We start from the raw sequence: 26621 nt of genomic DNA on the forward strand, positions 1-26621 counted from the left end.
TCAGTCGGTGATGTTAAGGATCTTAGTATGTTGCTTACGCAACACGCACTACAATCATGAGAATATCTCCAAACCTCAAACCAATGGATGAAGCAACTGACCCGTGATAAACATGGTGGGGGATGTGATTTTGATTGCAGAAAACTTTGATTCATATAGAGCAACTGAACACAAGATGAGCAACACGACACAATAAAAACATGCAGTGTTATCCTGTTATAACATAGACACAGTAGCGCAAACTATGGACTCTATGGACTCTTGGCTTGTCAGAGAATAAAGTCCTGGAAAGAAGAAGTTATTATTTTTACTCAACATGTGCAGCTAAAAAAATATGTATATATTCATTACACATACTCATTGTTTCTTGTGCTTTTGATGATTGTGCCTTAGAGATAATAAAAACTCTAACTGGAGATGGACCATGTGTTAAGCATAGCTTCAATACCGTGAGAAAAAAAATGAACATGTACAACAAGTTAATAACATTGGAGCTGGTTTATTATAAGTTGTATCATCTCACTGTTTTATGAAGCAATCCAGTCAATACTGGTTTATTTCTTGTTCAAAATGTAAAACAATCAGCTATGAACACCTGGATCAATATAAACTGAATAGTTTACAGTTTGAACTTAACACCTTCGTATTTGGCTAAAATGGACTTACAAAAACGGATATCATCACTTTTTCTTTGCAATGGATTTAGATTAAATTGAATAAATTGTTGGACCTGTAGTGTTTACATGGGTCAAACTTGGACTGAATTTCACTGGACTGTTATTTCACTGTTATTTGAAATGATAAAATTGGTCATCGTTTTATTTGTGAGGCAGCTTGGACTTGTTTTGGTGAGCAGTTTTTTCCCCCGCCAAGGTCAGAAGTAGCTGACCTTGTTAAAAGCCAAGAGGAAGTCAAACTGTTTTGCTGAAAATGTCCCGACCTTAGACAAATGAAGCGATTAATGTGTAAAGTAAGGTCTGCGAGTACCTGCCCGAGTGCCTCCTGTTTAGCCACATCTTACTTTAGATAGACTCTAATCAGCAGTAACTGACACGATGAGCAGCCCGAATAGGTTTGCTTCAGATCTGCGGTGGATTTACGTAAGTCAGGGTTAAGTGAGCCTCACCTGTCCTTTATCCTCAGATTACCCCAACCATCTTCTCCTGTTCTGACAGAGGACCGTCAGCCCAGCGCTCAGTCTGGTGGTGCATTACACCAACAGGCTGAAATTCATCCTAATTGGATGTACATACACCTCACTTACTGTGAGTTACCTTATAATAGCCTCCAGCTAAGCTAAGCTATGCTCGGAGCAGAAGAGTCTCTGCCTTTGTGCCACATAAAAGATTAAGTTCGATTCAACATTAGAGATTAGGGATTATAATTTAACAAAATGTTATAAATTCTGTTTGTTTTGGCATCCAGGGAAGAACATTCCCTCTAAAACACTCTTACATAAAAAGAGATTAGAGCACATTTAACAAAAAAAAAAAAAAAAAAAGCTTCTCCAAAGATATGAACAGAAAACATCTGCTTGTAGTTGTTTTTTTTTTTTTGTTGCTTCCTCTCCCAGGTTAGCCGTCATTGGTTGGCTCAGCTCACCACGGACCTGCCAACCTGGAGTCACTGAGGCTAATCCCCTGTTGGCAGGCCAGGCCGTTCTCTGTGACGAAAAAAGAGCTGACAGTCAAAGTCTTGTCCCCGACTGCCCTGTGCAGCGTCAGCCTATGAGCTGCAGAGATCCAAACCATCACAAATCTCAAAGTCATGAGGTGGTGAGAAGAAAGCCACAAGAAGTCCTGTCCTGTTCGCGGATTGCCACAAGTCACATGGAGAAGGAAGCAAACATGTGGACGGAGCTCTGGTCAGAGGAGACCAAAATGCAAAGTGATGTCTGAGGCAGAACATAAAACAACAGAGAAAGAGAAGCTGAAAATACTTAAGAGTGTGGCGGAGAGTCCAGCAGAAGAATGACCTCGTCACATGCAGGCACGGCCACAATGATGGGTTATGTTCAGAAACAACCCAACAAACATTGTAGCTTCTGAGTCACAAACTAATAAAGGAAGGAACTCCTGGCCCTGTTATTTGTAGAAAACTCAGTGACACAGGGCTATGAAACATGAACAGCATCAGCAGCCACTGCATTGTTTTGATCCATTTGATGTTTGTTTTTAACGCTAATATTTATTGAATAAATCTGCTTTCCCATAATCATTTTGATTTCTGAAGAAGAGCTCGATGCGCCACACTTTGTGACCCCACGTTTGGGGACAACTGGAGTGAAATGTATTCATCCGTCAGAATGGTGCAGTAAAAATCCAAACACAAACCCAATTAAGAGTGTGTAGCATTAAATCTGGATCTTACAGGCACTATATGTACAGGGTCTGTAAAACTGCTGTTTACAGGCACTATACAGCCAATCTAAACGAACCGGAAATATTTACTTCATCTAAATATTTCTTCATCTAAAAAGTTAGATGCAAAACTGGTAGATAAACGAGGGAGGAAAAAAAGGGACAAGGAGGGAAAAAGGAAAATACTATGAAAAGAAAATCAAGGAAAGGACAAAAAGAAAGAAAGAACACAAGAAAGAACAGAAGAAAATTATGCAAAAATGTATCAATGAAGGGAGGGATGAGGAAACAGGTAAAAACAGGGAAATCAAACTTAAGGATAACAGGAAGGATGAAATGAAAAGGAAGGAGACGAGGAAGAAGGTAAAAAAAAGGACGAAGGAAGGGGGAAGGGTGAGGGGACGAAACGAAAAGCAAACAAGACAAAGAATGGATCAGAGGGCGAATAAAAAGAGAAAAAAAATCTGGAAATGTGAAGATTTTTCCATATTTTCCAAACCTGGAAAACCACCCGAAGTTTTCCAGACTTAAGAAAACCCCCGAGTGTCGTCTTGGATCATACGTTACTCTCCTTGTGAAGCATGTTTACTTAGCATTGACTGTTTTTGTACGAACAAAATGCAACTTAGAAACTTTATAAAACATTTACTTAATTATCTTCACATGTTAAGAGAAGGGTTTGAATTGATTTCACTGGAAAAGAAAATCCATTGCAACGAGAATGCACAGGTATCCAGAAGAAAATAAAATGAAATGGCTATAAAGCCTTTCAGGGAGGTCTGGGGTTAAATTTCTCTCAAACAGCAGAACAGTTTCCCTGTGTGCACAACAAAATAAAAGAATAGCATTAGCATGCACAACATCTAATGGGAGGAGAACTAATACAATATGCTGTCATTTTTTTGACATTACCAAATTATACAATAAAACTCTTGAAGATACAGTTTCTGAAGGAAGTCTTTGAAAACTGCTATCAAAACAAGATACACCACACTTTACAAAACACATTTTAGCTTACATTAAATTCACAGATGAAACTTTGATTCCTTTAAAATATTTAAACACATTGAAAATTTTGTGGCAAAGTTAAAAGTAGAATGAATTGTCGCCGATTCAACAGATCGAGTCCTTTTCACAATACATGATTTTCTCAGCTGGACGTCTACTTGAACTCCCTCTGGGAAAGGACGGTGCGGTACAGAGTCGAGCCTTTGGACTGGAAGATGGTCAGGATCAGCTTGCTGTCGGTGACCTCTGCATGAACGAAGCCCCCCTGAGTCGAGAGCTGGCCGGTGAAAAACTTCAAAGAGCCCTTGGGGACTTTCTTCCAGTGATGGACGTCCGGGTCCAAGAAGTTCCCAGCACCACTCACTACGTAGCCCACGCCAGACTCTTCAAGATACTGTGGAAGAAGACAGAAACGCAAGAATAAAGTTGAAAAAAAAGAAAAAAAAAATCTGCAAATAAAGTTGTTTGTTAAATCTGACCTGCAGATTGTGGTCATGTCCACACAGGTAAGCGGTCACGTTGTGTTTAATGAGTAGAGGGCGAAGCTTCCGCACCAAGCACTTTGTGGGGCCGTGTTTCGACACGGACCAGACCGGATAGTGGCCCGCCACCAACAGGAAGTCTGCCTTGGACTGGGCCAGCCGGTCCTTCAGCCAGACCAGCTGACGGTTGGCGTCCACCCCGTTCAGGGGCTCCCTGGGCTGCTCGTCTGCGAAGTCGTCAGAGTTTCCACAGAGCATCACCGTGTCGAGCATGATGATGGTGAGAGTCTTCCCCGTGTTGGGGATGCGGAAGTTCAGCTCGTAGTAATAAGAGGGAAACTTCCTAACGAAGGAGAAACAGAGAAATTTCTCTTCACGACTTCTGGTCATTTGTTGGGAAGTGCAGAAGAAAGTAGAATGTCATTAAATACATTTATTTCAGAATATCATCTGAAAGAGCGAAGCTTGTACACACTCATTACAGAGACATTTTAAAGCTATTGCTTTTCAGCAATACCTCTGAAGTTTAGCCTTTGTGTGGACATTTGTCCAGTCAGCAGTCTTCCATGGTTGTACACAATGAAGAAAGTAATTTCTGGGTTAGAATGCATTTATTATACGTTATCAGATTTTTAGAAAAATTGAAGAGTATGTTTTTAATAGTTAAAGAAACATTTTTGATTATATCCCTCTGTGTAATGAATCTGTTCAAGTTTTCAATATGTTTAAGCACACCTTACCATCTGTCGGACTTTTGAGAATACTCGATCTGAGCTTTGACGTTTCCTGCATGGTCATGATTACCGGCCACAACATACCAAGGGACTTTGAGATACTTTGAGGTGTACACATCCTCATAGGTGTCCTTCAAGTAGGAGATTTAGAAGAGACAGTAGATTTGAGTTCACAGGAAAAGGCTTTTTAGACGGGTGTCTGTGGTCTCATACCAGAGAAACTCAGACCTTAAACCGTGGGGAATCCACACTCTTCACACCGGTGAAGTAGAAGTTATCGCCAAGCGCCAGAATGAAGTCAGCACCAAACTGCTGCGCTACGTTGCTCATTTCCTGAGCTGTAGTTGTCTGCACAGTCGTGACATAAGGCGGGGAAGGGAGTCCACCCCAGTCCCCTACAGCCAGGAACTTAATGGAGGTCCTGTTTCCTGGTAGGGTGTAAAACAAAGACCCGTTAGCTGAGCAGCAACACAAGCAGGGCCATTTGAACTCACAGCAGTCGAGGTGAAACCAAAGACTTACTGTCATTTAGCCCCAGGTCCTCAAAAGCAGCAGGATAGCAGAGGGTCTCACCGACGACGGCGGCGAGGAGGATCAAAAGAGCAAATGCCATCTTAAAAAAAAGTAAAAATAATCAAGAGTTTCAGAGCGCTTGAAGATAAATCAAACAACAGAAGTGAACCAAAACCACATCTGAAACTCAGCATCCATGTGATCAAAGTAAAAAAAAAAAAAAAAAGCGGAAGAGCAAGTTTTGCACGTTTAGCTCAGAGTGTGTGGCTATGCTTCCTCTTTCTCTTGCGACTGCTGTAAACAACACTATCGTGAGTGTGACTGGTGCAACTTGAAGCCGTCATGTCCCAGATAATGATGGCCAATCAATGTGGCCATATCTATCTGGCCGAGAGGGTCAGAGGTCACAGTTCAGTGTTCCAGAGCATCTCTGCCTTTTATAGAACATCTAATGTTATCATGACAGTTTAAAGGGCACCTTTGGAAGAGCTTTGGGGTCACACTAAGACGAAAAAAAGCTAAAATGATGAGAATAAAGTTGCAATATAACAACAATGGATTCATATGAGAACACACTGTAATAAAGTAACAGTACTATAAAATAGTCAATTTAATGAGAATAAAGTTGCACAATTATAAAGTCAAAATAACACATGAATGAAGTCATATTACTGCAATTATTCCCAAACTATTGACTTTATTCTCATAATTTTTTTATACCAGTTTACTCTCATAATATGACTTTATACTTGTAATTTTGTAATTTAATTTTTTTCTCAGGCACTTTAAAAAAGCCACAAAAAAAAACAAAACAACAAAAAAAAAACATGTGGTTGTGTTCTGGGAATAAATTATTGTTTTTAAATTAATGCTAGAAAATTTGCCATTTCAAAAACCTTCTGCATGCAATGCCAGAAACATAGCAACCCAAGGGGAGCTCCAGGATGTTTGGTCGGCTGGCTTCACTGCTACATGACCTCCGCACGAGGTGTTTTCCAGAAATGGCTGCTGGAAAACAAAACTGTTTTGTTGTTGACTTCCCATCCAGAAACCACCAGTTTCTTGCTGGTTGTGCAGGAGGCTCTACTTCTGCTTTTCCAACATCTACAAGTTGTATAATTGTGCACTAAAATGTCAATACCCAAGAACGATTTTGTACAAAAAGAAAAAAAAAAAATCCAATAACCATGTTTTGTATAGCTCAAAAATCTGTCATAACTTGTTCAATGAAGCACAATAGATCACCTTTGAAAGAACACTTAGGCCTAAAAAGCAACAGACAACTCCTTTTAAGTACAAGCTGTTCAAATTGTCTACATTTGTTGAGATAAAGAAAGCAAATTGAAACACTCACTGTGAGGAAACGGGATCTGGCTGACTGCGTCCTCACACCTCTCCTCCTTCCTGGGCTTTATATCGGTGCGTTTGGAGGAGGCATGATTCTTGCTCACAGCCTGACTCAGGACCAGGCGGTGATTGGTGCCATGTGTGATCCTCAATGGTTAATATAGCTCGTGTCTAGACTCCACTTCTAAACACTTCAGTATTAATCACGTTTTTTTCCTGCTTTGCTTCCAGCTCAAGTTTTTGTCTTTCTGTTTATTTTTTTTAATGGAAAACAGATCATGTTATATAATCGGACGGGTATAGTTGTCTGTCTTGGAAACTCTTTAGTGTCTTTCATCGTGTTACAAAACACACTCGTTAAAGTCCAGGAGTTAGACATAAGTTCACTTTAAAACTATATATTTCCAAACCTAAATTAAGCCTCATAAGACTTTTTTAAAACGTTTGAAGAGAAGTTTTCATGTCAAACTTCGTCAGAATCAAAATTCCCACAGTTCTGTACCCTTAAGCCCAATTTAGTATAAAAATGTGTGCTCCTGTTGTACGTTGAACATATTTCTACTCTGGTTAGGATCCAAACATGGAATCTGGAAACAAGCCGCAAAGAGGTATGGATGGACAACTGGACGGAGGAATGATTTCTAAGACATAACTTGGACATAACTTGGAATAGATGGCCAGCTGGATGAAGGGGATGGGTGGATAGATGGACTCAAAGTGAATGAATGAATTGATCATTGGGCATATTGGATGTATGGAACAATAGTAAATGGATTTACTATTTACTATTGGCTGCAAGGTCAAAAGACAAAGGTGAGTTTACCTGACCCTTACCCCTTGCTCTGTCAATTTATTATTGTCTAAAGGTATTTATTTAGCCACAAACCTTTTTCAAAAGGAGTTACCTGAAACTTGTTTTCTTAGACCAAGGATAGAGCATCTTTATTGACACCAACAAATCCTTAAATCAGAATTACATCCTGATGAAGAACAGAAACAAAACAGTTTCAAACTGTTGTGACGATGTTAAAAGAAACTTGTTTCACCAAATGTCAACTAAAATCATCCACGTGATGAAACGAAATGAAAAAGCATGAGGGTTCTCTGGATTATCAACAACACAGAGGACACGGACTTTAAAAACTGTGAAGAAACAGTGTTGTTATTTGAAAGCGTCAGTAATTTGTGTATCCAGAGTACTGGCCCTGGTTTTGTCCAATATAGTTCTGGTAGGTGTCAAATCCCTGTTGATTCCCCCAGTTGACCTGGTTCCCCCAGCCTGCGTAGAGATCAGAGCAAAAATATATTAGTTTTGTAGTAGAAGTTATCGCCAAGCGGCAGAAAAAAAAAAAAATTAAAGACATCTCAAGAGAAACCGGTTGTTACCGTAATCATATGAATGCCCTGCTGTAACAGAAGTAGGATAGGCTGTGCTGTATGTGGAGGAGTTTCCTCCCTGGACCACAGGATTGCTTTGGGTCAGCATCTTCTTCTTTTCCTCGCCATATCCGTAGCTATATGGGCTCTGCTGGTCAACAGGTGGGGGCATGGAGCGGTAGCTTTGTCCCTTTGTGTCGCTGGTGCTGGGTACGGGTGGGGAGGAGTAGGTGGTGCTGCTCTCTGGGTAAAATGTACCGTAGCCTGTGCTGCCGTCCGATTCAGCCACATTGGTGTTTTTGCTAGTGTTGCTGGCAGCATTGTTAGCATAAAGTTTGTCTGAATTAAAAAAAAAACAACGACAAAAACAAAAAACAAATTCAGGCCATTAATAATCTGTGAGGGTGTGAGCAGTGCATATATGAGAGTGATTAACAGCGCTAAGATTCTCCTCTGGACTGATTGATTGCTTATGACTGAGCAGTGTATTTCTGCAGATGTCAGTAGGGCCACAGGAAAGAGGCGGATGAGCTTGATTTTTTTCATAAATTATCATCAGGACATAGTTACAGTTTAAACAAATATGTATAAATATATATATTATAATAAAAGCTACCACAGGCTTAAGTTGAAGACTTTTTAGATAATTCTCATTTAAATGTAACCATCCTGCAGTTCTAGTGCATTTCTGTTGAGCCAACCCAATGACTAAATATCTGATGAATTGTGGCCCACTATTCTTTATACAGATTTTATTCAGGTCATTGAGATTTGCAGAAATGCCTTTTTCAAAGTTCTCTTAAGGTCTCAATCAGGGTGAGATAGAGGTTTTGATTCCTTGCAACATATTGATTTATTTCTCAGTGATTCTGTGGTAGATTGGCTGCAGTGTTTGTGATTACTGTCTTGCCCCATGATCCACTGTTAGGACCAATCTTTATCTGTCAGACAGATGGCCTCATTTGATTGAATGCAAGGCAGACTTTACAAAAGCATAGACTTTAGACTTGTGTTCTGAAAGAGCAGATTTCCTAGTATAAATAATCTTGTGATGCTGCGTGAGAACAAAACCATCCATATTTGAAAGAGTAACGTATTAAATTTGAAACAGGCTCAACAATCAATAAAGTCTAAAGAAGGACTAAACAAAACACTGTTTGGAATATTAAGAAATTTTGTATTTATATATTTTAATCTCTTATGTTTTAATCTCTGAAGATATATTTATATTTTTAGCAGGGCGAATATTATGATTTGTCCATTTCAAACTGATTTAAAACTGCTCATAAATGTTTTCACTTGATAGATTAAAGGTTAAAAGATCCTTCTGGTTAATTGAATCAGGGGAATAACAATGGGTTTGTAGTGTGAGGCACTAAAGTTATAACACTCCATTGATTTGTACTCATCACAATCTTATCCAAAGTAAACGTATTCATAGAGATCACCTGATCAAAGTACATTTAGGTAAAAAACATTGACGGATGCGAGCGCTGCCTGTCTGAGATTCCTCTAATCCCCAGTAGATTATGCTCATGTGTTCTGGATTGACCATGATTACGGGTATCAAAATACTTACGGTAGCCTGTCCCAGCGCTGCTCTCATAGCTGTAGTTAGCTTTAAAATGAATAAAAAGACATTTAGTGATTTCCTCATCCCTGAGCTTCTTGGTGCAGATCCTCTATCCAATCGGTGTAAAACCTCTTACTTGTGTTATAGCTGGGTCCGGTGCCGAAAGGTTGGCCCCGACCTCTGCCCCGGCCCCTGGGTTGGCCCCCTCTGTTGGGACCCCAGCTTCGAGACCCAGTATCTGATGGAATACCACGGATTGTGCCAAATCCTGGGATGTGCTGTTGAGCAGGACATTTTAGATGGTTTAATGTAAAGTGGCATAACAATAAAACCATCAAAAGGAGTTTCTCCAATAAACTACCATGTCGGTGTAGATAACCTTCTTCTTTGCAGACATTCGGTTGCCGTCTGAAGCGTCGTCATCATTTGGGAATAACTTTTCCAAAGCAGCCAGGGCAGCGTGAGCCTTTGCTTCCTTTTTATTGGAGCCTTTCCCTTGAAACTTCTGCCCATCCACTTCCACCTGAAACACAGGGCAGAAAACCGTTTGCTTTGGACCATTTCTGTAAAAGACTTTATTTTACTACATTTTTGGCAAAATGTTTATTGAATATCTGACTTTTTAGATCAAGTGAATGAAAGTTTCATAGAGAATCATCAATCGATCGGTCCTGATTTTCTTAATTTTGGCAATCTAAACGATAATTACATTTCAAACCAATCTTATCCATCTAAACTCTTGCACCAACACAGAAAAGCAGCTGCTGCCTCCTTTTGCTTTGCCATGAGACACAGCTGGCTGAGAGGGCAGCCAGGCTCTGTCCTAACTTTTTATTGATATTTGAGAGCTTTACTTCATGTGTGGTTAAAACAACTTTCTTTGTTTTGTGGACACTGTTCAGTGTTTTTCAGTAAAATGCAGTGTCACAACTTAAAAGTGTTGGTTCTAAAAATAAATAGTCTTTGGTTCAAATCGGAAGGTCAGGCTTTTAACAATTGAGTTATTGGCCAGAAGATTGTGATCAGTGCACCTCTGAAGTTTAGAGTAAAACTAAACAAGAAAAAAAAAAAAATTAGTATTGTCCTTGAAGGTGGGATTTTTTTACTTGGCCTTATTGAATTTATTGAGCTCTTATTCTGTAGTTTAGTTAATTTATGGAATATTATTTTATTACCTTGCAATCCTCAAAAAAAAAAGCACCATGTTGTTGCTTTTGAAAAGCAAACAAATAAATAAAATAAATAATATATATATGTATAGAGGTCAACTGACATTGACCTCTACATTTGTTTGTCCAGTGTGATGCTGCTGACTCGCCTGCATGACGAAGGACTTGGCGCTGGACCTTCCAGTCTCTTTAAGCACCACATACTTCAGGCTGCGCCGCTTCTCGTTGAGCTCCATCACAGGGTTCTTCCCGTTTTTAGTCAAGAGGGGACCCTGACCAATCTATCAGCAGTCAGTGAGAAAAAATTAAATCAAAAATTTTCTTCTCTTAAGGCAGGCACTGTATATGATTCTTTTAAGAGTCCTTTACCTCGTCTGCTGCGGTAGAAGCTGCCGAAGAGTCAGATTTCTGAGAGCTTTCAGTATCGCCACTCAGCTCTGATTTTGACTCCAGGCCTGTAGGAAGACCAAGATCTTTCAGGGCCTGTGAATAAGAAACACATCAAATCAACAGCTGATAACAGCAGGTTTACTGGTCAGGTGATCTGCTTAGGTAGAGTCTGCAGTCTGATGCTTGGTGTGTTTGTAGGAAGGAGAACCTCAGCTAAGCCTGCCTCAATAAGCACTGAATCGATTAATCGCTTGACAAATTAAAATAAGCTCAATAAATTCTACTTGCATTTTTGTTTATTTTCCTTCTGACAGGCCCACTTTGACAACAGTAATAGGCCTCAAACATAGAGGTAGGGGTGTGAGCTGATAAACTGACTTCATTCATGTAGAGATGATTTATTAGCTTCACCTTGATGGCGACGTTCAGCTTGGCAGCTCGCTTAGACGGTCCCGACGCCTCGTAGGTCTTTCCCTTCACATCCACAGACATGGTAAACACCGGCTCATGGACCGGACCGGTTTGAGAGATAAGCCGATACTCCAGGCGAGACTGATACTGGTTTAGACGCATCACAGGATTTATGTTGGGGTCAACTAAGAGAGGAAAAAGGTGAAAAATAGTGCAACTCAGACAACAGCCTTTTGACAAATTTATGGTACTGTGATAGTTCTTACAATGTTTCTTTAGAAAGCCTTTCTCAAATTTCTTCTCTTTGCTTTTCGAGGTCGACTCGTCCTCATCCTTCTCCACTGCCGAGTAAGGCCTCTTAGCCGGGAGGAAGTATTGAGAAGCAGGAGTCATCTGACCTGCATTAAACCAGAGAAACAAGGTTGGGACCAGACTCTTTGAACAACGCGTGGCTCCACAGAGGATCTCTGTTGTCCTGTACCTGTGCCGTCTTTGCGGGTGTATTTCAAAAATTTTTGGGATTTATAAGGTTTGTTGTCCATCCCCAACACCTTGTACATCTGTCCAAAAGCCCACAGCCTCAAAGCAAACTGAGTAAAAAAAAAAAAAAAAACTAAGTCAAGAGAGTCAAGAAGTTTAATGCAACTGAAGCGAGTAAAATAAGTATTGAACAAGTCAATGTTTTTCTCAGCAATTATATTAATATTTGTGTGGAATAATCAAATGTCAGCAAGAATCAAGGCAATCCACACATAGAGAGAAATCAATACAAATAAGTCCATAAATTAAATTTGTAATTAAATAAGTATTGCTGCAATGGACTGGTGACCTGTCCAGAGGAGCCCCGCCTCTCGCTCGTTGACCTCTGGAGGTAGACACCTGCACCCCTCATGACCCTACTATAAATAAGTGTGTGTTAGGAAATGGATAGATTGATGGAAATAAGTACTGATCACATGGCATCCTATGTAAACAGCAAAGAAAGCCTGGAAACCAGCTGAATTTCATCAGTAGAGTTCTTGCTGCTGTATCTGGACCAGTAGAGGACTGGTGACCAAAAAGAAACGCCTTTTCATTTCACCAGAGTATAGAACTGAGAGGCATGATTAGTAAAAGCAAAGACTCAAAAGACTGTTGCAAAATATACCAATGGTAATTAGTATAGCTGTATCTCTAGATGTTATCATTTAGAGAACATTGCAGCCATAATCCAGAAGTGGAAAAAAAATAAGATAAAAAAAAAAGCCACAGCCAAGAGGCCTCCTGTCAGACGTCAGAAGCATAATCAAGAGTCGTTGCAGGAGTCAAAAAGCCCTGCAAAGCTTCAAAAACAAAGAGAAAACAGACAAAAAAACACCTGGTGCAATTTTTTTCAACTTCAATGACATCTACACACTCACTGCGCAAAACAAAGTCAAAGAAAATGTCAAGCGAAATTAAAACTGCTTGAGTGACTCAGCCAATCACAGGACTTCTACCCAGGTGAAAATCTATGTAAAGAATTGAAAATCAGAGTAAGTAGAAAGACAGTTTGTGTGGGAGACGACTGGTATGAGTGTCATGTAAGTGACCCTATTAGAAACATTTTAACTGAGAAAAAGGTTGACATGTCAAATGCTAACCTTAACACCCGTTTTTAACATTTGCCTGCTTTTGCATCTCACCATACCTGAGCACTCTTTGTTATGTCTTCACGCTGCTGCTCAGTCAGATTTGCAGTGGCGTCAGCATCTTCCTTTTCACATGGGTCCCTTATACCGGGGCCGTCTTTGAACAGACATGTTTCAGTTTGGACAATCATGCTGGTTTCCATGCCATGATGGACTGAAGAGGAACTCACCTTCCAGTAGGATCCCAGAGGCGACGCACTCTAAAACTCTGCGGAAGGATTCACCTACTGCCATTGGCCGCTCAGATGTACTGACGGCTTTCTCTACCAGCAGTTCAAGAGACTATGTGAAAGAGAAACAGCAACATTTCAAGTTAGACGCTACTTGAAGTCAAAATTATACTTGGAAACAATTAAAACAGATCACTGTCCTTTTAAGACCTTCATAGTTATTTTGATAATCCTGTGGTGTTTAGTATCAAGATATCAAAAAGAGAAACTAACAAACTAAATGATTCACATAATTACGAGGCCTTAGCCTTGCTTTATTAAAACTACTCTTGAAAAAGAGAGAAAACATTCAATATTTTGTGAACCATGAGCCTCTGTGGGTACAATTTTGAGCAAGACAAAAACTTCTGTCCAGCCTTGATATGGAAAAGTAGAAACACATTTCTCACCCATTCTGAGAGGGGTGACCAATCGGGAACCCGTTTACACAAATCCCTCATTACTCGGATCACAGTGACTGCAGAACTGAGATTGCTGACTTTAGCCTGGGACACAAAACAAAAACCAGTTGAGTCAGAAAGCCCGTCTGGCTGCTCCAAAGAGACCTCGCTTCTGTGCTTTCAGAGTTTTCATGAACCAATTCATAAAACAAGGCAGGCATGGAATAGCAAGAACTACTGATAAACGACCTGTCAGATTTTCACTGATCTTTGCACAGTGCTGGAGTTGAAAGAGAGAAAGCTCAGCCTTAAGATCCAATCCATACCAATGAGCCATCCACATGTGTCATTGGTATTGATTAGTAGTCCATCCTTTAACTTTAAAGTCTGGAGTTTTAAAGGCAATATAATAAAACTAATAAACTGTCACTCTCTATAGGTTGGACAAAACATAAAGGAGAGATCAATTAAAAATAATGACGTGAATGCAAACCTGGAACCACTTGGCGTGGCGGAGAGACGCCAAGGCAGTTAGGCATTTCTGCCTGTCCAGAACGTCCGGCGGATCGTTGACCGTTTGCGTTTCTATTGACGAGGTGGGGTAAGAAGAAAAGGTACAGTTTGACCAAGGGGGTTGGCTCTGTCTTGCAGCTCAGGGAGCAGCAGCTTTCCCCAAACCAGCAGAAGCAGGGAATGGGGCTGTCAAGAGTAAGTGACGTGGCAGGCTTTGTTCTTAGCCTAAAATCATCTACCAAAGATTTCTGCAAACTTTTTTGATTTACTGTAAGTGAAAGAATTAGGGTGACATTCACAACATTGCTCGACATGTTGTGAATGTGTCTGCACTATTTATAAAACCCCTTTCCATCAGCCTCATGGCTTGGGTTTGCTACCCTCCACTTCCTGAGACAGTGTGTCCAGTTGGTCAAAGGTCCAGCGGTCCTACAAAACTTCACAAACTATAAGGCAGTCAGTTTAAAATCACAGGCATAGAGAGAAAAAGTTCACGACTATCCCATACTGCAGCAAAACTGATCAATCCCTGCCCAAAGGTGGCTTCTACCAAATGGAAAGAGTGGAAACAGACTAGAGCTGCAACTATAGAGTATTTTAGTAATCGATTAATCTATCAATTATTTTGAGAATTAACTGGATAAAAAAAGTGCCACATTATGGAGATTTTTTATTTAGTCACGTAAAACGTTTTAAATGCAAATAAATAATTCAATTACCTTTTATAATAAGTGAACATTTTATTGCTCAAAATGCAATCACATATTCATTTAGTGAATGCTGTATCATTTGCAGCAAGGACTGCACATCTATCTATCTATCTATCTATCTATCTATCTATCTATCTATCTATATATATATATATATATATATATATATATATATATATATATATATATAACCCAAGAATCAATATGTGAAAACCTCAGCCCTTTCTACTTGAATTATCAATACAATGTAGGGCTGATTTGTTGGGTTTTCTTTTTATTACCAATTCCTAAGTGCAAAAGTAATACATTTCAGCCATTGTACAAAAAAAAATTTTTTTTTAATCCTTAATTTTAAAGAAAATATCTGGTTTTGACCTAGAATCAATGGCCTGCAAAAGTTTAGAGCTCAAGTGACCAGACGACTGAAGAATAATATCAAGCCGGGTCTGATATTCTGTGGGAAAATCTTGAAAGATGACAAATTTCTGTCCTGCACTGTGAAGCCATTAGAACATCAACTGCTCTCTACTCTCCTGTTCCTCTCTTTTGTTCCCCTCACCAGCTGACTTGTAATAAACCCAGTACGATCCGCAGCTGACTGTTGTCTCGGTTATCTCTGTCTGATGCGATTCTGCTGCAGTTGTACACAGTGTGACACGTTCAAGTACTGTTTGATTTATGAAACTGCAGCTTGTGACACGTAAAGATCAACTTTTCTCAGCAGGGAGAAAACTGCAGTCTCTATTTGCATCCCTAAGTATAAATTTGGTATGTTTACAAAAATTGGAGCGTTCAAACTGGTCACAAAACCCATCAGTTCATTACCAATTAAAAACAGTTCTAAAACTAGATGTGGGTCTCCCCCCACCAAAAAATAAAATAAATAAGAATCTGTCCTTTAAACTAATGCTCTGCAACTTTAGACTTCCACATAACCTTTCCTGATTTTTTACAGAAACAACTAGCCGGACAATCCTTTGTTAAACTGTTTAACCATTTTAAAATAAATGTTCTCCCTCCTTAATAATTGACATAGGTCAAGCTAAACCACAGAATCAGTTTTGCAGCAGCTGGTTTTAAATGTACAGGTTTAGCATCAAGAGCATGCAATCCGCGCTTTGACAAGTAAATCTAGCAGGGGCTTGGACAACATAACTGAGCCAATACTACCAGCGTGAGCAGAATGTTGTTAGCTACAACAGAGGAAACAGATTCCTCAAATCATAGCTCACAACAAAAACAACGTGAGGACCACGAGGCAGGAGCATATTAGCCGTTAACTCTCTGGCATTAGTCTGAGCCAGTCGCTGTACCAACACCACTGATCTAAAAAAAGATGAATACTGGGTGTGGCTGCAACATGGTCACAGAAAACCTGCGATAGCTTTTGGGATTTTAGGACAAAAATATTGTGACCCATAAATCAGAGTGGCACGATGAAAGACAGGAAAAACCCGAGACGTAATTCCTCACAACGCATGTCGTTTTGTCTCGTTTTATTTCCCAATTCAACACTTTTGTTCATGTTTTTCACATGCTGGTTGAAGTCTTGTCTGACATCACATCGCACTGCAGATCGTCCAATTATTACGGTTTTTGAGCAGAACTACACAAATCAAAATGATTTTACACACTTTCCCAGACATTCAGTAACTATGCAGAGATTGACAGTGGTCCTTGTCCGAAATACACCCATGAGAGGTCCTGCAGCCAGCAGTGGACTTGAGACTAGATCTCAAAATAATTTCATATTGACAAACACTGAACAAACAAGTTAATCAATGTAAACCAAACATATCTTAATTACAATTTTACTGCATTCACTTTTAGACCACCATTTGAGTAAGTAGTGTAATATTTTCCAATTTTAGCTTTTGTTTAACATCTTCTGGCTCCATCTTGTTGCTCGTTGTAACTGCAGGATGAGTCAAGTGTAAATCATCTGGGATGTGTTATTGAAAGGATCCCATCTCTGGCGCTGCTTGAGGGGATACAGGCAAAGCTGTGAGCGCATGCAATGTGCTGAGTTTGTTACACCCTTTTTACTTTCTTTCTTCAAAATTAAACTATGTACTCTTCTATTTATAACATAATAAATATATTTACAACTTTATATCTCAATTGGTTTTCTCTGTGCGGCATGTATTGCAGGCTCAAAAAAAAAAAAATCCACCAAATATGCCCGAGCCCATTAATCATAAAATTAATTCTGGCCTGACTAGAATTAATTTTGGTCAGGCCGAATTTCAGTTTGGCCTTGGGTTATAGATCTAAGCTCTACGGTTAAATCCCCTGCACCTCCTGTGCAGAATCACAGCAGTGAGCAGACTGTTTCCATTTCCTTACAAACTAGTTATGATTTTGTGGCAGGTCAACAAACGGGCAGTAATTGTCTCAAACATGAACAGCTCAGAAGAATAAAAGACATTCTGCAGTACTTCAGAGGACGGCTACTCCCCTGAAAATCATTTTACTTAAGCATAAATAATTATTATTTAACCGTGCTTTAAGTCCACACAGACATACACTTTCATACAAAAACTGAGACCTGCTGCTGAATTTAACTCCTGATATTCTAGGAAAAGATGGTAAATAACCCATATTGGTCAACATAATAAATAGCTGAGTCCAGGTTTTAAGTTCAGACAAATAATATGATTTTTCTAAAACATTTCCTCTGCAGTGTGAAACAGAAAACAAGAGCGAATGACAGAAAATAATTGTGCTGACACTGCTGAGCCACACCCAGGGGACTTTTGGGATAATATCTACTGCAGTTGTAGATCAGTGGAGGTGTACAGTACCTGTCTACTGACATCACACAGAACAGGCCTGTGAGAGCTGGGGTACAGCCGGACAAATATACACACCGTTCCCCTCTGCCTCAGCGACGTTAGTCTGCTGCTCCGCCCGGACCAGAGGTGATGTCAGGTTGATGACGAGAGTCGGGACAGACTCCTTGCTACTGGTCACAACAATGGCCGCTTCCTCTGGACGTGAGCTTACTGTATATGTTCCAGCTGAAACTAACTGAAAAGATAAGAAATTGAAGCTGTGAAAAGTGTATTTAGGCTGCCATTAAATAACTACAAATGTGACTCCGTACCTCGAGCTGTTTAGTTAACTGTTCAGTGACTTCATTAAATAAAGTGATTGTAGGCCAGCTAGAGCAAAGCAGCACCAGTTCCAGTTCATTATCTCCTTTCAGGAGGAGTCCTTTAGCAACCAGACCGACCCTCATAAGAGCACGCAAAACTCGCTCTTCGCCTCTGGTACCAACAAAAACAAACAGAAAATATAAACAACTTTCATTTTAGTTGGTATTGTGTTTTGAGAAACAAACAAGAGAGAGATGTTTCATTGTAAGTTTGACTCATGCTATTCATAAGAGCATTCCTTGTTTAAAAGACGTCAGACCAATAAGGTCAGCTAGCTTACCTCCCACCATCAATCTGTTCAGAGAGTGTTTTAAAAGCATGCTCCACATCAGAAATGATCATTTGCACAGCTTCTAGCTCCTCAGCTGAAGGATACACTTCAGAGTGCTTTGTCATCACGAGGTGATTCTGAGGCCCAGTTTGTTTTGAAGGTGCCATAAGCTCCTGCGGTAAAAGAAAACAAAGACAAATCAGAAGAAAGCAATGTTTATATAAACTCCACTTCCAAATCACAGAAAAACTGTGGTTTTTCTCTTTTTTATAATTAATTGTTATTTCAGTTTTGACATAAAAAGCACTCTACGTTTCATATAGAGTGCTTGAAAGAAGTCTTCTATGCAGTCAAAAAAAGATGAAAATAAACAGAAGTTATAAATATACTTGGGGGGAGGGACATTCCATCTGCAGTTATAACTAAAAAGGAGGAAGCTTTATATTTATAAAGCTCTAAAAATCACACGTGAAAAAGAAGGGATATGAATACTTAACACAAATGCTGAAAGACAAGCCATTATTGTTTACATATTTTTTGTTTAAATTGTTGTAGCGTTCATAAATGTTATTTTTCACTTCAGTTGTCAAGAAAGAAAAACCTCAAGTCTGCAAGCTAACAAGACCCTAGCAATTTTGAAATGCAGACAGCAGCCTAAAATCATTTTTTACAAGACATGAATATGTGGAGATCTACTCCTTGAAATTCCTTTTAGGATAACACAGGACTGCCTCACTCTTTGGAAGTAAAACAATGGCCAACACATGGGTGGTTTAAGAGTTTTGCACAGTAGATCATAAATGGTGTGTGCTTTTAAGGAAATATGGGGAAAAAAACAACAACCTCAAGCTGTCGTTCATCCTCCAAGTTTTGAACTGCAGCAATGTATTCATGGTACTGCCTCAGCTCCTCCTCGTAGCACAGACAGTCGTACCAATATCGCAGCTCCTCGTATCTGTCAGGAGTGACAACAAAAGGAGCCAAAATAGTACGTTTTAAAAATAAAACTAGTGCTAGAACCTCCAACCGACCCCATATGAGTTGTCTTTAAGAACAATCGTGGCCAGATCCTTTCACGATGCTGAGTGACACACTAGCCCTTTAATTTCTGTGCGAATCTGTAGCAATAGAGCATGTTTTCAGCGCTACCTGTCAAAATCCTCAGGCAGAAGACGGTGGCCTTGTTGGATCAGTTCGTCCCAATATAGAAGCTCTTCATAGGCCTGGTGTTCGTCCCACTCTGAAGCCATGCTGTCCTCACTGCCTCATGCAGTATAAATAAAAACTGTAGTCGTTTATCCTGCCGCAGAAAAATGCCAATAACATAAAATGAAATCGTTTACGTCACGTACACCGCAGCGTACAGGTGCTGGTAGCAGCCAGCGTTAGCGGCTAACAAGTGCGCAGCAGCAAAAGTTGAGGCAAACTATCAACTTGTGCATGAATGCTTGCAATTGTCACTAAGAGGGCATATGTCTTTTCAATAAATTGATAAATAAAACCTCTATTACTCGCTCTACATCAATTCCAGGTGTAAATACTTTATAGTAAGCACCGTCTATCTTTAGCTAGCTGTAGCACCTGCACGAACTCAATGAGTTTCATTAATGCTATCACAGCTTACCTCTAAAGTCGCGCATATGCACAGTTTTAGACCTTTCAGATGAACTTCACCTCTCCTTTCGTAGTTTTTCTGATGATTTTATAAAAAAAAATATTCATAGCCGTTAGGAATGAGTACGTAGAGCCTTTTCTTCACGTAATTCATTGGCTGCAATTCAGACTACTGACGTAATATCTCCCCCTGGCGGTCCAGTAGTTGAAGTGCACTCGATCTTGGATGTTTTCAGACTTTTGCTTAAATTCGCAACCAGGCAATTAATTGAACATCCATCCATCCATCCATTTTCTGAGCACCCTTCTCCCTGACGGGGTCGGGAGGTGCTGGTGCCTATCTCCAGCTGCGTTCCGGGCGAGAGGCGGGATACACCCTGGACAGGTCGCCAGTCTGTCGCAGATTAATTGAACATTTGAACCCTAAAATATTTAGAAAAAGAATGAACTCAAACGTATACAAGAAAAGGCTTTTGGATAATTACAAATTCTGGAGCACAGCTTGCGCGTTCTTTAGTATCTCGTCTTGTGACAAATATCAATCAGATGAAAACAAGCAAATTCTCATAATCGTTGATAATATTTGATCTTATTCAAATGACCTTCATCCCTTCAACATAATGTTGTTCTAATGTAAGTCATTAACATTAGAACAGCATTATGTTCTAATGTTGTTCTAATGTTGTTCGAAAGACACAGCGATTAATTTAAGACCAGCAGCAGTCTGTATCTCCTTCCAATTAAAGTTGTACCTGGACATCAAGAGAGAAGTATGCCACTTATTCATTAGTATGTCAGAATGAATGCAGGCAAAAACCATAGAGGTTTCAATAAAGTGCTGAGGTCATTGTGTTTGGTTCATATTTCAGCAAATATGAACCAACATTTAAACTCGTTTTTCAGTTTTCACGAATAAAAATCTCAACTAACATGAGTTGTTCAGAAATGCACCATGTTAAATCCTCCCATATGTACCACATTTACATTGACATTTTACTGGATGTAATGACTGTAAGAAGCATTTGAAAAGAGCAAACAAAAAAAAGTTCTTATTTCTAACCGTCTCCCTGCTGAGCTGGATGTTTATTGTACTTCTGGGGTAAAACACTGATAATCTATTACACGGTGACTCAAGCTTCAGTCAAAATATTATTCTCAAATGTGTTTCTGATTCATCAGATAATGATCTCTTGCAAAAGAACGTTTGTGGAATGTCCTTTTGCTGAAACATACTGAAAGTGAAGAACATAATAAACTGAGCAGGACATCTGTGTTGGAAATGTTTTGAAGGGGAAATTATTGCTCATTGCAATCAGAGGGAAGCTGCCAGAGGGTTTTCAATACATTTACCTCTTTTGAAGCTCTTCAAAACAAGACAGAGTAAAACAAAAAAATAAGAGCAGAATTTTAAACTAAAAACACATTGTATGGTTTTATTTACATTCAGTTTAAAGTGTTTTACATGTAAAAAAGTGTTTTACCAGTAAACTGAAAGTAACATTCAAGTATTAACTCATAAAAAGCATATTGTTTTACAGACTGATGTATAAAACACACAAAATAATACTCAAAGTCAAAATTACATGTGAACATTGGACATTCTGTAATAAATTACATTCAGTAGACTCAAGTTCTCACAAAACTCTCGATTATTTCTGGGTCTGCTCCATAGCGCCCTCTGGTGGTTGTACCGATGTAAGTCTCAGAGCTTTCAAAGCTCGTCAAAGTTATGATAGGTTAAACCATTCCCTTTTACAAATGTTCTACAAAGTGTGGTTAGTGCTGAATTCAGATTAATATTTATCCTTTCATTATTTACACAGAGAAATAAGGAATATTTACTTTTTCAAAGTAAACAGAGCATTTATGGTATTTTGTGCAAAATTGCAGCCTTTAGCGAGCTTGCATTTTTCAGGTCAGAGAAAATAAAAACAAACATGCTGGTAAACACAGTGGAGTCTGGAAAAAAAATAAAAACAAAACAACCTTGATTAATCAAGAAAACCTCCAATGCTGGACTGCTTCCTCATCATAGCGACAACATGTCCTCCTTCAACGGCCGTTTCTGTATTTATAAAGGTTTGTGTGTTCAGTGACCTGTGAACATAACAAATTCTTTGCTCAGACTTGCTGAACTTCCTTCTGGTCCAGACTGGGGAAGAAGCTCTTCTCCCAGCGACCCATCACGGTGTCCTTCAGGCCCACCTGGCACTTTACAATGAGGTAGATTTTGCGGAGCACGGTGCGGCGCAGCAGGATGTAGACCCAGGGGTCGAGGATCTGGTTCCATGTGGCCAGCCTCACTCCCATGTGCATCAGAGTTTGGTAGTTGGTCAGGTTTTCACCCACGGTTCTCCTGGAAGAATGGATCACCGACATCAGAGCAAAGATCTGGTGGCAAGAAACACATTTTATTTACAAGTGTCAATATATAGATGATAATGTGTTATACATTAAAAACATAAACTAAATAAATAAAAAAAAAAGAAGAAAATGTAGTTGTTCTTGTCTCAAAAGCAAACGTAGGTTCTGAAAGAATTTTGCAGTTTTGGATGAAGTTCTGAATAAAGACATTCTGTTCTCATCTTAAAGCTAAATGCCAGTTTGCTGTAAAATCAGACACTGAAATATAGTTTGTTACATATAGAACAAAAAGTGCTTTTGCTTTTTGATTTGTTTTACTGTTCTGTTGCGTATTTATATTTGGTCAAAAAATCAAAACTCAACCACAAGTTTGCGCTCACACACACCTTTGGTCACGTCACACCAGGCATTGGACAACCGACCATTTATTCACGTTTTACTCACATCCCTCATTCAGAGGTGTCTTCAAGTGTTTTATTTACTTATGCCAGCTCAATTCTAGTGCTTCTTGTGATGCCATCGGCCCCCATGCACATGAAGCAAATTTAGAAATTTTGACTTCAGGGTTTTAAAGACTTTAAAGCATTTTAGGTCCAATTCGGTTCAGGAGGTTCTGCTGCTGAAAAAAAAAAAAAAAAGTGTGGACCGAAGCGCCAGGTCATATTGAGCTCACAATCACAATGATTCATTTTGGGCCATATGGATGTCATATAACGTCATGTCATGTTTTGGCTCCATTAGGTGCAACAATGAACTGCATGCATGAACAGTGAGGCTGTCAGCTGTAATTTTGGATAATTTGACCAAACTCTCTTTGCATGTTACCTCAAAAACACCAAATTTATTAAGAGCAACAGAATAGGCCAAATGTTTTTCTCTAGCACTGTATGCACAAAAACCAATAAAAATGAAAAGCCCTGCATGCATGAGAATTTGGTCAAATAAAGATCTGAAATCATTCAGATCTTTAAGTAGCAAAACATTCTCAGATCAAAATACCTTTACCAAGTTTCACCTTCGGTATGATGTTTTTTTTTGTTTTTTTTGAAAGGTAATATTTGCTTTAATCTAGCTGTAACAGGAGGTATGTCCTCTAAAACAGAACAACTCATTGGAAAACTGATTTTTATTGTTACATACCAGCAGAGGGCTCCAGCAGATGCATGATGTGACCATGATACCAACCAGCTGAACCACCATCTCTATGTCATGGGAGCGGGCTGAGTGATGGGAGCCGGGCTGCCTCCTGATCCGGGCCAGCACCAGCGTCAGTCCGCTTATTGTGTTGCACACGAGAGCCACAGCCAGAGAGGTCAGGCCGAGTCCAGAGAACAGCGCCACAAAGGCCACGTCCACCCCCATGGTGTCGTTGAGCACGTTGATGAAGCACCAGGTCTTCGGTTCCTGATAGGTGTATGAGCCGAGGTGGAAGCAGGGCAGCAAGGCCACACACAGAGCTGCCAGCCAGATGACGGACAGGCAGATCTTTGTGCGCGTTTTGGTGACAAGGGACGAGTGCAGCAGTGGTTTGAAAACGCCCAGGCATCGCTCCGCGGCCATGGCGCAGCCCATGAACAGAGGGCAAAGGCCAAAGAAGACCATGCTGCCGCCTAGGAACTGGCACATGCTATCAGAGGAGTCCTCGGTGCTCTGTCCACCGGTGAGGTAGAGCCTCAGGACCAGGGCACCTGGAATCACATGACCAAAGAAGTCTGTAATCACCAGAGAAGTGGCAAACAAGAGGAATGTAGCTTTGGAGCGCCGGCGCTGCAGAGAGTAGGCATTGACCAGGATGAAAAGAGCCACTGTGTTGGAGATGATGCCTAGCGACATGGGCAATACCACACTGATGACACCACTGGTCTGGTTCTGCACAGCAGTGACATTTTCCTGCTGCTGCTCCATGGCCGTCACCAAGGCCTCCACCACAGATGCACTGCCATTACCCCAAAGAGGAAGAGGCAAGGGCTTAAAATGCCTCAAAGCAAACATCTCTGACCTCTGAAGTTTATGGGCTCCATTGTCAAAGCAGGCTGCAGGAAAAAAGAAAAAAAAGAGCAGTTTTAAGACCACCTGATTAATTACAAAAATGTACTTTTCTAATGATTATTTCATTTATTAAGAGCAACAGAACAGGCCAAATGTTTTTCTCTAGCGCTGTATGCACGAAAACCAATAAAGATGAAAAGCCCTGCATGCATGAACAGTGAGGCTGTCAGCTGTAATTTTGGATAATTTGACCAAACTCTCTTTGCATGTTACCTTAAAAACACCAAATGAGGGAAACACACTCTGAGAGCCATGTTTTTTCAGCCACCGAGAACTCAAGAAGAGCAATGAAGCAATTCTGGGAGCGATAATGACTTTCATATTGCCAGCTCTCACGTTTAACCAATTCCTCTGTTCCCTTTTTATTATTATTATTAGAGCACGTTGATAGAATTTGTCCAGAAAATAAAACTCCTAACCTAAGCACCTAAGCACCATCACTTATGTTTTTTTTTCTTAAAAAAAAAAAACGATTCAATTTATTAACTATTTATTATATAGCTACATATCTTTATATTGCTGCTTAACCTGCAACGATCTCTTTCAAAAAAAAAAATTATTATCAATCCGATATTCCGATACAATGTGACGCAATGTGACGATCAAAAGAAGCGGATGTTCTTAGCTGTCGCGCTTTACAAAATGAAAATATGCAAATATAAAACCCAGCTAAAACATTAAATTGATGACGCTAACTTTTCTTTTCTTTTTTTATTATTATTTTTTATAGTTTTACCCAGAAAGTTGATCGTTAAATTTCACCGACTGCTAAAAATCAGAAATTAAACTCACCAATAAGACCAGAAAATATTTCCAGGGCGCCTGAATATTCCTCGGCGTCTCTCTGAAGTGTGTGTGTGTGTGTGTGTGTGTGTGTGTTTTCCTCTGCAGGCTCGGTTCGGCTGACTGACCATGAGCTGGAGATGAACAGAGCATTCTCGCTGACGCTGAAACGCCGTCTGGTGTTTTTATAGCGCGTGCGCCTCCTCAGCCCGTGACGGGGGGGCGTCTCTGCCGCGCGCGCGCCCCCACGACCAGGTCATGTCTGCTGCTGTTTACATGAAGTGCAGCGTGAGTTCAACCTCTTACTCACTTTATGTGCTTCACTAAAATGACCTCAAAGAAGATGAGGTCTGTTTTATCTCAGCACGCACCCCCCCCCCCCCCCACACACACACACACATGCACCTAAATGCCCTCATCAGGTCAGTAAATGGTTAAAAAGTTGTTGCTGGTGTCAGTTTATGGTGAAGATGCTTTTTTAAGCCCTTGGATCGATTTGTAGAGGTTCGGTTCCATGCATTGTGTTTTTTTTTTTTCGTTTTGTTTTTTTCCACCGAGCTCAAAATAGCCTCTGAAACAATAGTTGTCCAGAAGGATCCAGCGCCTAATGGATGCACTAAGTCAGCGGCCAGAAAGGTTGTCAGTTTGACAGACTGAATAAATGACCTCAGCAAGACAGGTTAAAATATCTACATCTATAAACAACAGAAGAACTCTTACATGGCACTTTTAAACACTCGACAGGGTGGTGAAAACCGTTTTGGTTAAAATATTGAGAGAGCAACGTCGACCCTCTAAAGAGATCCAGATGTTTCTCAAGGACACGGATTTCTGCAGACACATCTGGGGAAATCGGTCATGTTGCGTCTGGCTCAATGAAACCAAGAAGACATTAATGCCCCTTTTTTTTACTGCAGACTGGAAACAGTTGGTCCTGTTTGCTCCAGTTTCACTGGAATCACCAGCTGGAGTTTGAAAACAGACTGAATCAACACTTCAAGTTGGCTGCTGGTGCACAGGAAGGGAGGCCAGATGGGTCCGGGTACCGACCAGGTATTGGTGTGATTCTGTTATAGACAGACATGTGAAGGAAGAGTTTTTATTACAGGCTTGTGTGGCGGCATAAACCTCTGAAAGTCAGCGTTGGATGGAATAGTAGAAATAGTCAGATAAAGTTCTTCAAATTAGCATTTTCTGACAAGGTAATCAGCAGAATAACTATTGAAAAACAATACACTCTTTCACTTTATTTGCTCATAAGCTGAGGTAACTTGGTGTAGAAGAACTTGACTGACCTCTACAGAGTCCTGAACATCTTTTTCATCGAAAGCATAAACTGCAAAGCAGGCCTTGCCCAACATCAGTATCTGACCTCACAAATAAATATCTAGAATGAATTGTCATCAATTCCCAAGAACACTAAACCTCGTGTGGAAAGTCAGAGCTGAAGCTGCAAACTTTGGGCCAACTCCTGATGATTAGACTCCAAGGAATGTCAGTCGTCTTCATGTGTTT

At 40.0% G+C, this 26621-nt stretch overlaps 3 protein-coding genes across 4 annotated transcripts; all 3 read right to left on the reverse strand.

The window, feature by feature from the left end:
- Window positions 1-2979: 2979 nt before the first annotated feature.
- acp5a (acid phosphatase 5a, tartrate resistant) lies at window positions 2980-6480 on the reverse strand. Its single transcript, XM_055041746.1, has 6 exons — window positions 6452-6480; window positions 5107-5197; window positions 4813-5012; window positions 4591-4715; window positions 3848-4193; window positions 2980-3762 (listed from the first exon to the last, which is right to left on the reverse strand). The coding sequence occupies exons 2-6, from the start codon at window positions 5195-5197 to the stop codon at window positions 3523-3525; spliced, it is 1002 nt and encodes a 333-aa protein (XP_054897721.1). The 5' UTR covers window positions 6452-6480; the 3' UTR covers window positions 2980-3522.
- An 80-nt stretch (window positions 6481-6560) lies between these two features.
- On the reverse strand, window positions 6561-20064 carry LOC129366987 (interleukin enhancer-binding factor 3-like). Of its 2 annotated transcripts, none has more exons than XM_055041157.1 (20): window positions 19921-20064; window positions 19446-19596; window positions 19140-19251; window positions 18306-18469; window positions 17974-18136; window positions 17738-17897; window positions 14138-14229; window positions 13654-13749; window positions 13205-13316; window positions 13034-13131; window positions 11846-11954; window positions 11631-11762; window positions 11365-11549; window positions 10933-11046; window positions 10713-10844; window positions 9774-9917; window positions 9531-9672; window positions 9401-9439; window positions 7831-8160; window positions 6561-7723 (listed from the first exon to the last, which is right to left on the reverse strand). In XM_055041157.1, the coding sequence occupies exons 2-20, from the start codon at window positions 19544-19546 to the stop codon at window positions 7620-7622; spliced, it is 2529 nt and encodes an 842-aa protein (XP_054897132.1). In that variant the 5' UTR covers window positions 19547-19596; window positions 19921-20064; the 3' UTR covers window positions 6561-7619. The 2 variants fall into 2 exon arrangements, with proteins under 2 accessions (XP_054897132.1, XP_054897130.1); XM_055041155.1 differs by having other exon boundaries at window positions 6563-7723; window positions 9756-9917.
- Window positions 20065-21346: 1282 nt separating this feature from the next.
- On the reverse strand, window positions 21347-25192 carry ptger1a (prostaglandin E receptor 1a (subtype EP1)). Its single transcript, XM_055041239.1, has 3 exons — window positions 25116-25192; window positions 23415-24307; window positions 21347-22301 (listed from the first exon to the last, which is right to left on the reverse strand). Exons 2-3 carry the CDS (start codon window positions 24264-24266, stop codon window positions 22032-22034), a joined length of 1122 nt encoding a protein of 373 aa, XP_054897214.1. The 5' UTR covers window positions 24267-24307; window positions 25116-25192; the 3' UTR covers window positions 21347-22031.
- Window positions 25193-26621: the final 1429 nt, after the last annotated feature.

This window comes from Poeciliopsis prolifica, unplaced genomic scaffold, assembly GCF_027474105.1.
Source record: "Poeciliopsis prolifica strain line A6 unplaced genomic scaffold, Auburn_PproV2 SCAFFOLD016, whole genome shotgun sequence".
NCBI lineage: Eukaryota > Metazoa > Chordata > Actinopteri > Cyprinodontiformes > Poeciliidae > Poeciliopsis > Poeciliopsis prolifica.